The sequence below is a fragment of the Neodothiora populina genome, assembly GCF_041146345.1.
Source record: "Neodothiora populina strain CPC 39397 chromosome Unknown canker_contig_6, whole genome shotgun sequence".
NCBI lineage: Eukaryota > Fungi > Ascomycota > Dothideomycetes > Dothideales > Dothioraceae > Neodothiora > Neodothiora populina.
Window position 1 is genome coordinate 690,175 of NW_027191414.1, and position 14,926 is coordinate 705,100.

General features: G+C 48.7%; 5 protein-coding genes across 6 annotated transcripts; 3 read left to right on the forward strand and 2 right to left on the reverse strand.

The window, feature by feature from the left end:
• Positions 1 to 584: 584 nt before the first annotated feature.
• Positions 585 to 2,136, forward strand: AAFC00_005859 (uncharacterized protein; the record flags this gene model as incomplete). Its single annotated transcript, XM_069345709.1, has 2 exons — positions 585 to 1,800; positions 1,862 to 2,136. 2 exons carry the CDS (start codon positions 585 to 587, stop codon positions 2,134 to 2,136), a joined length of 1,491 nt encoding a protein of 496 aa, XP_069197911.1.
• Positions 2,137 to 3,002: 866 nt separating this feature from the next.
• Positions 3,003 to 4,289, forward strand: AAFC00_005860 (uncharacterized protein; the record flags this gene model as incomplete). Of its 2 annotated transcripts, XM_069345710.1 has the most annotated exons (5): positions 3,003 to 3,174; positions 3,235 to 3,266; positions 3,320 to 3,688; positions 3,745 to 4,222; positions 4,273 to 4,289. In XM_069345710.1, 5 exons carry the CDS (start codon positions 3,003 to 3,005, stop codon positions 4,287 to 4,289), a joined length of 1,068 nt encoding a protein of 355 aa, XP_069197913.1. The 2 variants fall into 2 exon arrangements, with proteins under 2 accessions (XP_069197913.1, XP_069197912.1); XM_069348277.1 differs by lacking the exon at positions 4,273 to 4,289 and having other exon boundaries at positions 3,745 to 4,242.
• A 1,434-nt stretch (positions 4,290 to 5,723) lies between these two features.
• Positions 5,724 to 7,517, forward strand: AAFC00_005861 (uncharacterized protein; the record flags this gene model as incomplete). Its single annotated transcript, XM_069345711.1, has 4 exons — positions 5,724 to 5,802; positions 5,860 to 6,716; positions 6,771 to 6,821; positions 6,882 to 7,517. 4 exons carry the CDS (start codon positions 5,724 to 5,726, stop codon positions 7,515 to 7,517), a joined length of 1,623 nt encoding a protein of 540 aa, XP_069197914.1.
• A 2,271-nt stretch (positions 7,518 to 9,788) lies between these two features.
• AAFC00_005862 (uncharacterized protein) lies at positions 9,789 to 10,898 on the reverse strand (the record flags this gene model as incomplete). The annotated part of the gene is made up of 1 exon (XM_069345714.1): positions 9,789 to 10,898. One exon carries the CDS (start codon positions 10,896 to 10,898, stop codon positions 9,789 to 9,791), a length of 1,110 nt encoding a protein of 369 aa, XP_069197915.1.
• Positions 10,899 to 13,995: 3,097 nt separating this feature from the next.
• AAFC00_005863 (uncharacterized protein) lies at positions 13,996 to 14,300 on the reverse strand (the record flags this gene model as incomplete). Its single annotated transcript, XM_069345715.1, has 3 exons — positions 13,996 to 14,009; positions 14,065 to 14,170; positions 14,223 to 14,300. 3 exons carry the CDS (start codon positions 14,298 to 14,300, stop codon positions 13,996 to 13,998), a joined length of 198 nt encoding a protein of 65 aa, XP_069197916.1.
• Between the last annotated feature and the right edge of the window lie 626 nt (positions 14,301 to 14,926).

Genomic DNA, 14,926 nt, shown 5'->3' on the forward strand with positions numbered 1-14,926 from the left:
AGTCTGAATCTGCATGGTCTAGATAATCCGGAAAGATATGCATGCATGCATGTATGTACAGTATGTGCTGCGGAACATTACCTTGTGGTGCGCTTGGGACTATTCGGTCGGTCAGACTCAACGGGTCGCAAATCAGGCCAAGAGCATGAAATCTGTTGATAATCCTAGATGCCGTTGATCAGCCAGCACGCAGGAAACGCGCCAACGCCCCAAAAACAAGGGGGTGGTACAAAGGGGTGCGTTATTCTTGATTGACCCGTGAGCCGGAGTCTAGCCGTGCTCGGGGTCCAGCAAGAATTACGAGCTCCTTTGTACTGTGCAGTACCTTATGTGGGGGAGTATAATATCTCATGATAGAGGAATCAACATCACGCGGCATGGAGCAATTAGTAAAATCGAAATCGGACCCTTGATCCCCATACATTTTATCGTCGTACGATTGGCTTCATAGATCGAGCGACCTGATAATCGCCCGTCTGTTCACATGGTAAACATGTCCGACTGATCGTTTTTCTTTTTCTTTTCTACGTATTTTCTTTTCACGATAACGATTGCATACGATCTACAGGCAAGGTATCATAATCATGCCGCTAATACTGGATTCCGTGGTTGAGAAAGCCACACCTGCTACACACCTCGAAGAGCGGCGGCGAGTTCACCATGAGGCAGATGTTGTCGTTGTCGGAGCCGGTGTTTTTGGCTGCGCAATCGCAGTGGCGCTGTCCAATCAAGGTCGCAGTGTTATTTTGCTAGAAAAGTCGCTTAAGGAACCGGATCGTATCGTCGGCGAATTGCTACAGCCGGGAGGCGTTGCTGCACTGGAAAAGCTAGGCATGCAGGACTGCCTCGAAGGCATTGACGCCGTCAAGGTCTATGGTTACGATGTAATCTATCACGGACAGGAGGTCCCGATTCCATACCCCGCAGATGCGACTGCGACCGTGGTGGACGAAAGTGCAGCGGGAGGAAAGAGCAGCAGGAGCCAAAAGAAACCAGAAGGACGCGCCTTCCATCATGGACGTTTCATACAAAAGTTGAGAGAAAAGGCTATGGGGTGTCCAAACGTCACCGTCGTAGAGACCACCGCCACGGACCTTGTGAGGAGTGAACATACGGGACAGGTCCTTGGTGTACAATGCACGACAGCCGGAGCCAAGGACTACTACTTCGGACATCTGACTATCGTGGCCGATGGCTATGCTAGTAAGTTCCGTAAGGAAGTTCGGAGTGACACGTCTGTGGTACGGTCGAAGTTCTGGGCTCTGGAATTGATCGATGCGGATCTGCCTATGCCCAACCATGGACACGTCCTACTTAACGACGGCTTCCCGGTCCTGCTTTATCAAATTGGCACTCACGAGACGAGAGCACTCTGTGATATTCCAGAAAATCTCGCCGCTGCATCCCACCACAATGGCGGCACCAAAGGTTACTTAAAGAATGTTGTGTTGCCGTCATTACCAAGCAGAGTGCAACCATCGTTCAAGGCTGCCTTGGAGAAGGATCGCTTACGCTCGATGCCAAATTCATTCCTCCCTCCGACCAAGAACAAGATCCCAGGATTGATCGTCTTGGGCGATGCGATGAACATGCGTCATCCCTTGACTGGTGGTGGTATGACTGTGGCTTTCAATGACGCTGTGCTGCTATCGCAGGCTCTTAGTCCAAAGAATGTGCCACACCTGGACGACACACCTATGATCTTGAAGCAGATGAGTGCTTTCCATTGGCAAAGGAAGAGCTTCTCGAGTACAATCAACATTTTGGCCATGGCTTTGTATGCATTGTTCGCGGCGAACGGTAAGTCCATATATCATATCTTTTTGTTTCATGGCTTCAATACAGTCTAACACCATATCAGATCCTCAGCTCAAGGCTTTACAGGCTGGGTGCTTTCGATACTTTCAGCTCGGTGGTCAGTGCATCGATGGCCCAATCGGTCTTCTAGCCGGAATAATACGACAGCCGATGGTGTTGATCTATCATTTCTTTGCTGTCGCCCTTTACTCCATTTGGATCTACATCACATCCGGCAGTGTCCTTGCGATACCATTCAGGGCAATCGCTAGCGTTGGCGTTTTCTGGAAGGCTTGCGTCGTAATCTTCCCATTTATCTTCTCAGAATTGCGAGGCTAGGTCAGCATGATATTGACAGCGAAATCATTTGAGCGTGGCGTTGGATTGGGTGGAATCTGCATTGCCTTACTGACTATGAGCACCACGTCCCTGAGTCAAAGTCTTCGCGCGGTCAGACCGGGTTTTCACTTGAGATCGTCGACCTCCAATCCCTTAGGTCGTCTCTGGGATCACCATCATGTACTTTTATTGCCTTCGTTTCGATGTCCTGTATGTGTACACGTATATAGTCGTTCCCGTGGGAAAATAATTACCGCAAGTCTCGCGGATGTAATAAAACATAATATGAACTTCCTGTCCTGGCAATGGCGCCTGGTGTGCTGTACATCTGTCGTCCACTCGAATGTTTTCCCATGCCGCAGTCCGCATGATACCACGAGGATGGAGATGGTTAACCACAAAGCTGCAACCATCGCCGAGATCACCGCATGAGGTCAATTCAGGCTCTTCGAGTTACTGTGTGCGCCTGTTTAGATGTCGCTTGAATGGGTCCATTTTATTGAGGCTATCAGCACAGGCTACCGTTGCTTGTGATGAATCGAAGAGATACCAGGATTCGCGTTTTAACAACCCCATGCTTAGTGAGCAACTAATAAGTGCAGGCAAGGGACAAAGTTCTCCCCGCATGGGCACTCAACTCTAACGCACGGATAAGGCATGAAGTACTTGAAACGCTTGCACTTGTGCTCTGCCGACTTTGCGTAATAAACGTCAAGAATCTTGAACCCTGTATTGGCAATAACGCTGCACGCTGCCTGTACCTGCTGACATACTGTAGCGCTAAATACACAAAGTTGTTGCGATTAGTCAACTTTCTTCATCACGAATCCTATTCCATCCAGGCCGCGAACGGATAGAGAATAGTCATGGAGCCAGAAACTTCATCTTCTTCTTTACACAGCAACAAGTCAGGCTGGGATGGTAAACTACGAGTCGACAAGGAGAAAAAGGCTGTTCTTGTGAACCCGGAGGTCTTCTCAGACCCCGAATACTCCGACGAAGATGCACCACCGGTAGATGAGATTGAAGCCGACGAAGGTGAGACGCCCGCGCGTGATGTTTGATATAGCGAGTATCTCGCTGACCAGTACCGCGCAGATCTCCTCGATCAAGAAGATCCCGATGTAGAAGTATGCTCGCTCCCGAAACAACAAGCACCTCCTCAGCACTAACCTTAGTGCAGGAAATAGACGTGCAACATAGCAGAGTCTCCTCCATACCGGCTCTAAGACTAGAACGCTTCAAGAAATTAGAGAGACTTTGCTTGCGACAGAATGCCATACACTCGATGGAGCTTCCGGAAGAGATCGCGCCAACTCTGCAAGAGCTCGAGCTTTACGACAATCTAATATCACATATCAAGGGCTTGGAATCCTTTACAGAACTTCGTAGCCTCGACCTAAGTTACAACAAAATCAAGCACATCAAACGGGTGAACCACCTCACGAAATTACATCACATCTATTTCGTTCAGAATAAGATATCTAAGATCGAAGGTTTAGAGGATCTGGTCAACCTTAAATATCTCGAGCTGGGCGCAAACAGGATTCGGGTGCGTTGCAGTCTGTTATTCGCACGTTGTTCCCAAGGGCTTATGTTTCGCAATAGGAAATCACTGGGCTCGATAAACTCAAGAATCTGGAATCGCTTTGGCTTGGACAAAACAAGATCACCGCGCTCGCTGGTTTATCAAGTCTGACCAATCTGAAAACATTGTCCATACAGGCCAACCGTATCACCTCCTTAGCAGGCCTGGAGGATTTGCCTCAACTCGAAGAACTTTACATCTCCGACAACATGCTCTCGTCTTTGGAACCTCTCTCTAGTACTCCTAATCTTACAATCCTGGATGTTCAGAACAACCCTCTTAAATCTTTGAAGGGCGTCGGCGGCTTGAAGCAGCTCGAAAATCTATGGGCCAGCAATTGTCAATTGGATAGCTTTGACGACATCGAAGCCGAGCTCAAAGACAAGGACCAACTATCCGAAGTATACTTTGAAGGTAACCCCTTTCAGAAGGCGAACCCTGTCTTGTACAGAAACAAGGTCCGATTGGCATTACCTCAAGTGTCGAAGATCGATGCCTGTAAGTCTACCGCTCCCTAGGCTGCTTGGTAATTACGCTGACCAGAGTAGCGTATGTCCGTGTATGAGGGTATTGGTTCACAACATGCTCGCCCCGTTCACCGATGTAATCGATGTAAGATGAGCGAGCAATTGCATCAATAAGGAACCTTGCATTGCTCATGATGTGGCATTAGGTACGATGGTGACGATGCACGTGCAGTCTCATTTGGTAGTGATCGGGCTGTTTTGGCAGGAACTCACGCAGAGTCCCACGATATGCAATCGACGGAGGCATTGCGGCTGCGCTTCTCGGTTGTACTCATGCGCAGCTTACCGTGTTTCAACGACAATTGAAGGTGCATTGCAGACCATGAGGGTGCGCAGAGTCTCGCGCGTTCGCCCCGAACCCGATGCCAGAACTTTGTCCACATGTTCATCCGACGATGTTCCCGGTAGGCATCGAGGCTGTCGCGGCACGCGATATTGCACATCCCTGTCAAAATAGAGATATCATGATTCTTGGCGTGCTCACCTGACCGAACGGGAATGCCGGTATACAGAGAACCATGCCAGGAACGAGTGTTCCTATTATATCAGACGATAACTTCGCCCATTGTGGGAGCTCAGGGGATATATCGCGATCTGAACATCATGTGTTAGTGTATCTGAATGGAACCCACAGTGATGTCTACGTTATGAATTTGGCTTGACCAGCGCTAGTGAGCTTAACTACGTCATTATCCACTCGGAACATTGCACGAACTAAGATTTTTTCCATATCGTGATGCTTATTGGAAGACATTATTCAGACAGCCGGATGTAAGGTAGCGGATCGTGAAGTACAGGAACTCAGTAGTCCGAATATCCGCACGAATGTGATGTAGCGTGTCCAAGATCGTGAGGCGTTACTCCACACCTTTCACCGAAGCACAGCAAATGGTAAGGTACAGTCACTTTCCTCGAGTGTCTCTGGTGTCGTTGCCAATGTTAAGCTTTCAATTAGAGTTCTTATAAACCGTTGGTACTTCCTTCGACCTCACACCACGCCACATAACTCAGGGACATCTACATGTCGACATGTCTGAATGTGCGCCCCGGAACACCACGATAGGAGCATAGGTATACCAGCGGAAAGAGCGGGGCTTCGCGGAGCCGTCCCACAATCTTTGTTTCGCCCACCTTCGGTGGCATCTCGTTGACATCTACAAACTTGTGTACGGACGTCTCACGGACGTTCGGATTCACCAGTCTGTCTGGGGCAACGTCTGCTGCGATGACTTGGTCTGATGTCATCTTCACCTTTTAGTGGTCTTGGGACTTAGGAAGCTCGCGGTAAGTCTTCGCCTACATCGTGGCACATGAGTGATTACACAGCAGTAGTTACAGGGCATCGTGTAGGTATAAGGTGAGCTTGCTTTTCTGTTCGTTGGTGGTTTGGTATATTGCTATCTTCTTCTCCCCTTCATATGGCTGGCCGAAGAACCAATCCTACCATTAAAGTTGCACTATAAACACATAAAATGGCTTCGCGCTTCATGAGAGGGCTTGGCCTTGGAGACAAGAAGGCCGGTCCTGGGCCGATAAATGAGCCCCCCTCGGGTGAGTAGCTACACATCATGTTCCTGTATTGCCTGCCAATACTGACCATTCCCCAAGATGGTGAGAAGTATCACGAGGAAGACGCAAGCCGGTCTTCAACTTCGGCTACCAAAACCAATTGTGAGATAGTGGATTGGGATGGGCCTGATGATCCCGAGAACCCATTCAACTGGTCTCGCAAGTACAAGTGGCTACTCACCATCACAACCTGCTTTATATCTATCCTGACCGGTCTACCTGCTGGAGCATACGGCGCGGCGAATGATCAGATGTCAGAAAGATTCAACGTCAGCAACGATGGCTTCCCATACCTGGCGTTCGCAACAGCTTCTTGGAATGTCGGTGCAGCCGTTTTCCCCCTGCTCTTCGTCCCTCTCACAGAAAACACCGGCAGAATGCCTGGCTATTTTGTGTCTTATGTCCTCTTCATCATCTTCCTATTTCCGTCAGCTTTTGGTAAAAACTTCGCCACGTACGTCGTTACTCGATTCATAGGAGGTGGAGCTTCCTCTGTCAGTATCAACATTGTCGGTGGAACCATCACGGATATATGGAAAGGACCAAATGAACGGAGCTTGCCCATGTCAATCTTTGGCATGACGTCCGTCGTTGGTATCGCCCTCGGACCCTTCATTGGAGGCGCGATACAGCGAAATCTGAATTGGCGCTGGATCTACTACATCCAGATCATATTCGATGCCGGCTGCCTGCCATTCTTCTATCTTATTCTTAAGGAGACTCGTGGCGATATTGTGCTTGCCAGAAGAGCAAAGAACCTCCGCAAACAGGGTCGCAACGCCTATGCGAAGTCAGAGCTTCAATCAGAGAGCGTACTCAACATGCTAAAGATATCCTTCAAGCGACCAACAATGATGTTGGTTACTGAGTTCGTGGTGATCTCATTCACAATTTGGGTATTTAGCGATATACAGCGACATTGACGGACATATCACTAACATCTGCGATAGGTATCATTTGCCTGGGGCATCCTGTTCCTTTTCCAGTCTAGTATCACGCAGGTAAGCATAGGTGTATGAAATGTACAATGCAGCCTTGGCCGCTGACGTCTCGATGCATAGACTTTCCAGGCCAACTACGGCTTCTCCGTATTCCAGACCAGTATGATACAGCTCGCAATCTCTGCGGGTGCCGTTATTGCTACTGTCCTCAACCCCATTCAAGACAAGCTATATTTGAAGTCAGCCAGCCGCAACAAGGAGACACCAGGGAAACCGATCCCCGAAGCCCGACTATACTTTGCCGTCCCTGGAAGTCTGCTTTTCGCTTCTGGAATGTTCATATATGGATGGACAAGCTATCCTTTCATCCCATGGATCGCTCCGACCATCGGTATCGCCGTCGTCGGCGTTGGCATCTACTCGATCTACCTTGCAGTCGTCAACTACCTCGCAGATGCATACGAAAAGTACGCTGCTTCCGCGCTCTCCGCGGCGTCACTCGGCAGGAATATATTCGGCGCCTTCCTGCCCTTGGCTTCACCAGCCTTATACAGGAACGTCGGATTCCAGTGGGCTAGCTCTTTGATTGGCTTCATTGGGTTTGCACTGAGCGCAGTACCCGTTGTGCTGCTCATATACGGACGTCAACTCCGAGCTCGGTCACCGTTCATGAGCGAGTCTACTTATGACGAGGGCGAAGCAGAAGATAGACAGAACGTTCGGGCCAGCGTCCGCGGAGATGACAGCACAGTATGATCAAGACAGTGCTACGATGAGTTGTTTTCGCGCCTGTGCATTTTCATATAGGAAGCGTTCTTCGATGTGTGGGCAGTCATAATGATTATCTCATCTCTAGTACTAGACACGAATAAATGTATTGCTTATCTATCACTTCAGGTAGCACAAAATGTTTCTAATATTTCCCGGTAGACGTCGTCGGCTGACTCATGAGCGAAATCGTTACACCTCTGTCTCCCCACATGGAGTTTTAGATCAGTGCTACAATAATCACATTGAGCATGCGAACGAGGAATCAAGATCGGGCCTCATGTACAGCAAATCGTAAGATACATACGGACGAGCTTCTCAATTTATTGCTCGAAGAGGAGAAAACAACAGTATGATACATATCTCATGGCCAACCAAAAACGAGTCTAGTCTGTACAGTCGACACCGTACTGCATCGACAGCGCTGGAGATCTAACCTCAAGAGGCTAGCCCACTTGTCTTAACCCACTCGCAGGTCTTAGAAAATCAAATACAGAATTGATTGCCTTGATAGAGAGCTTGAACGACTCCTCGTCGCGATAATAACAAATACTTATAGCGACCCAACAGATCATTCATTCAGTTGGTGCTTGAATAGACATCACATACGGCGATCAGGTTTTACATTTTTCGGAGCTACTGGGCTACGACTACAATGGAATATTCGTCCTCTACCGTTTGGTTCTGTGGATATATACCATGAGCGACAGATCGATCGCATTCAGGACCATGTTAAGGCCATCTGCGGACAATGAGGCGCATAGGAAGGACTGGAAGCGGAAAAGGCTCGCTCAGCCAGATATGTAGCTTTCCAGTCCGGGATTAATTCTCACGGTAAGACTGTATACAGATATACTTCACCTGTGATTAGTATGACTGCGAGCTAAAAGTGTTATTTGGTCGATCGCTCCAATCTAAATGTATCTTGAACTGGAGAGTACGTGAATGATATGACGAGCAGGCATGCGTATCATGGAAGCAGATCCTGAGCAACAGCCAGCGTGCTTATTCCAACGGGAACAGTACTGGATGACTACCTGGCTGTTGGTGGTCCGCTTTTGTGCCAGAATTTATGTCCGAAACTTTGCAGGGCCGGGCAGGCCCCTGAGGGGGTATGCGAGCAAGATAATGCAAGTTACCGCCGGAAATACTTACTCTATTGAGGGTCATAACCACCACACTAGAGATGCACAAGGATAGTGCTTTGCTTCTCAGAAAATCATGACTCTATCAAGACCTACTAAGTTTTCAGACGATTAGATTATATCACATATGTGGTGGCAACATACAGGCTTACGCGGAGCTGCGTACCAAGAATCCTTTCCCGCCTACACAACGCAGTCCTGCACCAAGCCACGGGACTTGCCGACTAAACTTTTCGTTAAACATTCAACGAATCCATGCTTGAAAGCCCTCCCTGTTTGACCTTACGATAGTCCACCATATGACAAACCAGTTGGAGTAGCTAGACCGACTATATGTGGGTTATCTACAAGTTGTCTTAGCCAACAGATTGAATGGCCAAGGCATACTGTTGCACATCCCCATACGGTTTTGTGTATGCATACTGGTGGAACCCCATGTCGTCAGTCCACATCGGCGCCTGGTTCATCAGGGGATGAGGTGTTTGGTCGTGTACCACAATGCCTTTATATCGCCGCCGAAGGTGTCTCGATGTCTCTTAACACACGGGCAACATCCCCAGTAAACAAGTGATGGCTAAAATTGTGGTCCAGTTAATTTTGTACGAGTGTAGCCCAGACACCTTCATGTCGACCTCCGACACCACAAGGACCTCCACCAAGCCCGGGTGTGGAAGGCAAACAGCGAAGGAATGCAAGGGTCTAACTCCTTTTGGCTAGCTCAAAGCCTTCTGTAGCGATGCTTCAATCGCTTTTTGCCGTAGATGTGCACAAATCGTTGGATGTATTAGATTATTGTGGGCGCAAATGGCCGCCAGAGTAGTCTAAAGATGAATTTTATTCGAAATCAGTAGTTTCGTGAATGGATTGGTACTGTTAAGCGCTCGTCGACACGTTGCTTAGGGTTGAATGGCCAGCTCTGAATTAGATATGTTCTCGAAGTAATATGTTCTTAGTTATCGGGCAGCAGTCAATGTAGTTTGCTTGGTGGAGCAGTCACGACAGAGAGAGTGGACTAGTATCAAGGAAACGTGAAAATAGATCGTCAAAAAGTCATGTACATTCGTCAAGTCATCACATACTTTATAATGATCCATATCCCGATACCAAACCTCCTTTAAGTTGAAACTACTGGTATAGGATCTCCTAATGCGACCGATGTGCCATTGAACTGTAGCCGAGTGGTATACATTGCTCGAACACGACCAAAGTGTGTTGTGATACGAGCATGAAACGCCATTTGCACCTGCCCACTGCTACTTCTCCTCATGCCGATCGAGCCCGGCGACGATAAGCCAAAGTCTCCGGACTTGAGGAGAGGATAATTTCCTCGGGTATATGGACCTGTAACGTTCTTGGCCCAGGCGTACTTAACGTCGTATGAGGGAGCTCGCGTGCACCCAGACGAGAAAAAAAGAAAGTAGAAGCCGTCGTCAGTGCGGATGAGCGATGGTGCTTCGACCAGAGGACCATCACCCTTCTCACGGTCCATGATGGAGATAGGCTCTCCATCAAGTGTGACTCCATCAGCTTTCAGTCTACTGATCCTTATCGGCGTGTCGACTAATGGTGGTACTGTGTTACCACATATTCCACCATGTCCAGCGTTGTTGCCATCGATCTTCCAAGCGATGTACATAGTACCGTCAACATCGACAAAAGAAACTGGGTCGATCGCACCGCCTACGTGTACAGGGCAGACGATAGGCCCGTCCAGTGCGGTGTAAGGGCCAGCCGGACCCGAATCTGATATGGCAGCGCCGATGCAATGAGATCCCGTTGCATTCTTAGCTGCTGCAGAGTAGTACATGATGAACTTGCCATCGTCGGGACGTTGCAAGATTTCGGGAGCCCACACGTTAGCCTTGGGCACCGGGGGATGAGTATCGGACATCTGATTGGTGACCCATGCTCCTAATGTTGGTAGTGGGTCATGTAAAGAATCCATCAGCGTCCAATTGGCGTAGTCCTTGCTGGTAGCAATTTGTACATTGCTTGAACCAAACTCATATGAGGATTGATTGGTAGGCATTTTCAAGATACCGGCAGCATTGTTGGTCGCGAAGGCATACCACATGCCTTCGTGTTCGATAATGGCAGGGTCTGGAAAATTTGCGTATATCGCTTGTCGAATGGGCGAAAGATGTGGATGCGGAAAACGGTGTCGTCCGCGACCGCATTGGTAGATTGTCGCAAACACAGCACATAACACGATTGCCACAATCATGAGAAATAATAGTCCGAAGCAGGTCAGAGACCCTCGAGACAACAGAGAAAAGCGGCCTGGTTGAGGTGCTTGCCCATCGTCTTCGGTCCCCAATCTAGGGATCCGGTAGAAGTGTCTCTTGAAGAATGAAGGTTTCGTGGTCACGGAATGGCCATACTGTGATGTAGTGACCGCATTCTTTTCACCAACCATTACGGCAGCGTCTTTTTCTTGTGGCTCGAGTGTATGAGCTGGGAAGGAGCGTCTCCGTAGCCCTGGGCTGAAAGGAGTGGTTGGCAGGGAAGGTGCTTTTGGGTCAACGCCAGAAGGCTGCCACAAGTCGCCAGCGACTGTACCACTCTGCATGCTGGGTTGTCACCTAAAAATTTCTGTTGAAGGGTGTATGATGTCAATGATCGCAGGAATAGAATATTGGTGTAGTGCTACAGTGCATTGAACACAGATCGTCATGTCGAGACAGTAGTGCCCTGACCGGCCTGATCTAGAATCCTAGGACGTCGACCATGGAGCATTCAGGGGAGAGTAGGAAGATCAATTGGAAAAAGAATCACAAAGCACCAAGTATTGGCCGGGGGTGTCGCGAGGACTTGAGCGGTCGAGAACAACGCCATTGCACATGTTCATGACCGGCAGGGATAGGCGCCGAGGTGTTTATTTCCAAGTACCCAAACTCTCAAATATTGCTGTACTTCTCAGCAATGGCCAACTCACAAGAAGATCTGTGGAGGATCCGTTTCAGAGTGGCCCGGGGTATCAAAGTTTTAATTTTATTTATAGCTTCACTTCAGGCGAAATGTTTTGCACCGTCCACACAGAACTTATGCACTGGCATCTTGTTCCTCCCACCCTCAGGGAAAACAATAACCAGATGTTCACTGCCAAATCCCATAATCGTGACAAAAGCCGAGGCGTGATTGGGCACTAGGTAACACTGCTGAGTAGTACATCTACAAGCGCTGTCAGTGCTCCATAGATCCGGGCTGACCGGTCAGGCGTCACGACCGTTACCTTAAACCCCCCATATGTGGGTCTAGAACGTTATTATACGAAGACTCCGGCTGAGCTGACAGCGCGATTTTCGAAGACAAGCACGTGGGGCTATGGGACAATGCCAGGCACCTGTGCACTCGCATCTCGCATAAGGTACTTTTGATAAGAGAAGGCCCTTGGTCCGAGTACGGCTATAGTGGGTATTGCTCGTCATCATATTTGTTATAGCAAGTGTTCTTGTCATGGAGGATCAGTCAAGCTTCCCCAGCGCCGTTAGGATAAGGTACAGACTTCACAGTCAATAATGTCAAGATACGTTAGGCATACAATGTATCATTGTTATGCCGTCGCCGGTCAGCTGAAGCACGTTGCGATGTCTTTGATGAATTGATATGAGCCGCTTTGGCCTTGCCTCAATTAATCGAATCTAAGTCCAGAGCAGCCTAAGTAGATTTCACCGCGGTGCTTATGTGGCTTGCTACTTGCTCCGTATTCACGGATCCTTCTTCCGTTTATAGCAAACTAAATAACAAATACGATATCGTTACATTATGCTTCAACCTGTTGTGCTTGTCGATCTTCCTGCCTTGTTTCCTGTTAAATGCATCGTCCCTCCGCTCTACGGTGTGCTCTGCAGCCTCACATTCACGAGCAAAACCAAAACACTCGATCTACCCTCGACAACATGCAGAACTTAGTCATTTACTCCATTTCGTTACTGTTCCTTCGCGGACTGCTCTCTGCTGAAGAGTACCGCCTCCCATACTACATTGGTCAATTCAAGAAATTGCGTCTCGACAAAGTCACTGTGCGGAACGGACAAATCACTATGGCTATATGAGAACGATACCAGCCTACGAGTATAGAGAACTGCCCTGCCATGATTTCCTATGCCTTCCTACCTTTCGACTTTCCAGTATGCTGCATTGCTCAATTGCACAAGACTACACACAATTTTCAAGGGACAAATCCTTGCCGTAGTCGCAGCGTGCAATACGGACTCTACGTTCATCATACGCTACGAGCACCGCGTGCCGAGACAAGCAAAAAGAAAAGATCTCAAGAACAGTCTGGCAAATCCGCCATGGTGGACTTTGATCAATGCACCAGTGGAGCACAATCCATCTCATGATTAAGCCGAATGCCCTTTCGCCTCAGTTCTGGACAATGCACGAACGAGTGCTTCTGATCAGTGCGCGCTGCTGCTGCTGCTGCTGCTGATCGAGCCCGACCCTCCATTTTCTACATTGACACGGCATACCTCCTCGCGTTTCTGACATATGAAGGAATAAAATAACAGTGCGATGGCAGTCTCTCCCATTGCCAGAACGGGTGTCTTAATGCCGGCTTCCGCCAGAGCCGCAGCATATTGTCGCTTAAGGAATGTCTCAGGCGCGATATTCAAAGACTCATGACCGCCCGGCTAGAAATACCCGGGACCGACGAACCGCCATACTCATCCAGCCCTCAAGTCCTTGCTGTGTGCGGGTCTGGCCTCGTATCTCGACTATGATATGTTGGAACTCCTCGACTCGCGTCATATGAGGCTCCAAACCACGAGGCGTGTCAAAAGATGTGCTCTGCTGTTATGGTCGCATGTCGTAAAGTGGACACAGTGAGCGCCGAATTCTGGGGCTGGCGAAACTACCCTATGTTGTTATGGACACAAATAACGACTTGAATGATGTTGCGACGATCTCAATCTTAGGAGGACTGGGAAGCAATGACGAAAATAACGATTTGATACATGACAAAGTCGTGAATCTGCAAGATTGAATTATATATTATGGAATCATGTTATTGTCCCAAGACTACATGTTGTCGTCCATGTTATGATGTTTTCGCGGTATATCTGTTGACACGGCTCATCTCACTGTTCTGCATTCACCGTGGACCAATATTGACGGCGATGTGGTGAACATGGAAGTGACACGAAAGGCGAACGGCAACATAAATAATCACTGCACATGTGCGGAAGCAAGAATTATTGAACCATGTCTTCATTAAAAGGAAGTAAAACTAATCACGGGGTATCCTCATGAAAAGAATCTATCGGACTCTTGTCTTGTCGTGCATGTCCGAGACATCAGGACGTCAACTCTTGAATCTAGTTGGAAACCTCTGTGAGCTGTCGTTAGTGCATTGTGTGATGACAGCGTTTTATTTCTGAACCTACTGTCAGGGACGTTCTTGCCAGTGGCCTTTTCAAACAGACCGCGAGCCTTGTCGGTGATCTTCTCGTTGGTAGATCTCATGGCGGAGGGATCCTTGCCACCGTACTTCTGAAATCATTGTCAGACGACGATCATCGCGATCGTTTGGGCAAAAGCGTACCTTCTCGACGGCATCAAGACCCTTGTCGAGGTAGTCCTCCTGACCAGCGGAGTTTCCTTGACCTTGGGGAGCAGACATGTTGATTTTGTATGTGGTTTGACTGATTTGATTTGGTAAAAAGTGAAGTGGTTGTAGTATGTAGTTGAAGCAAGTTAAGGTACGTCCAAAGTGTAGGGGAGCTTGAGCTGTTTATAACCACCAAAGAGGACCCTTACCTAACGTGCCTGCCTGCCTGCCCGCCCTGCCTCTGACCTACCTCATTTCACTCTCACAAACCTGCTTCTAGCCTCTTACATCGAAGCTTTGGAGTGTCATGGCGATCGTACGTAGAGCAGGGTAAAGGTACCTTGCGCCATTACCTTATCAGGGACCTTTGACCTGCCCCTCCAATGACGTAGGTGTTTTAGGCTTGCGAATCCCCCTCTCCCCTCCTTCGGCCAGACCAGACCAGGCCATTCCCCAATCTTGGTTTGCGGTGGATCAACATACTATGGATCATCACATGCGGTCCGCCCCACTTGCTTGTATTACGTGCTTGTCTGTCGTCGCCATCATGTTGTGTCACTTGTCCAGCAACGTCGTCCTCTAGGCAGGAAAGCTTGAGCACGTCTAGGTAGGTATGCATCAGGACTGTGGTGGCGTGATTGAGAAAGGTACGAAAGTATGCGAAAGCAAGACTAAGGTACTCCGGGTGTTTGAAGTCT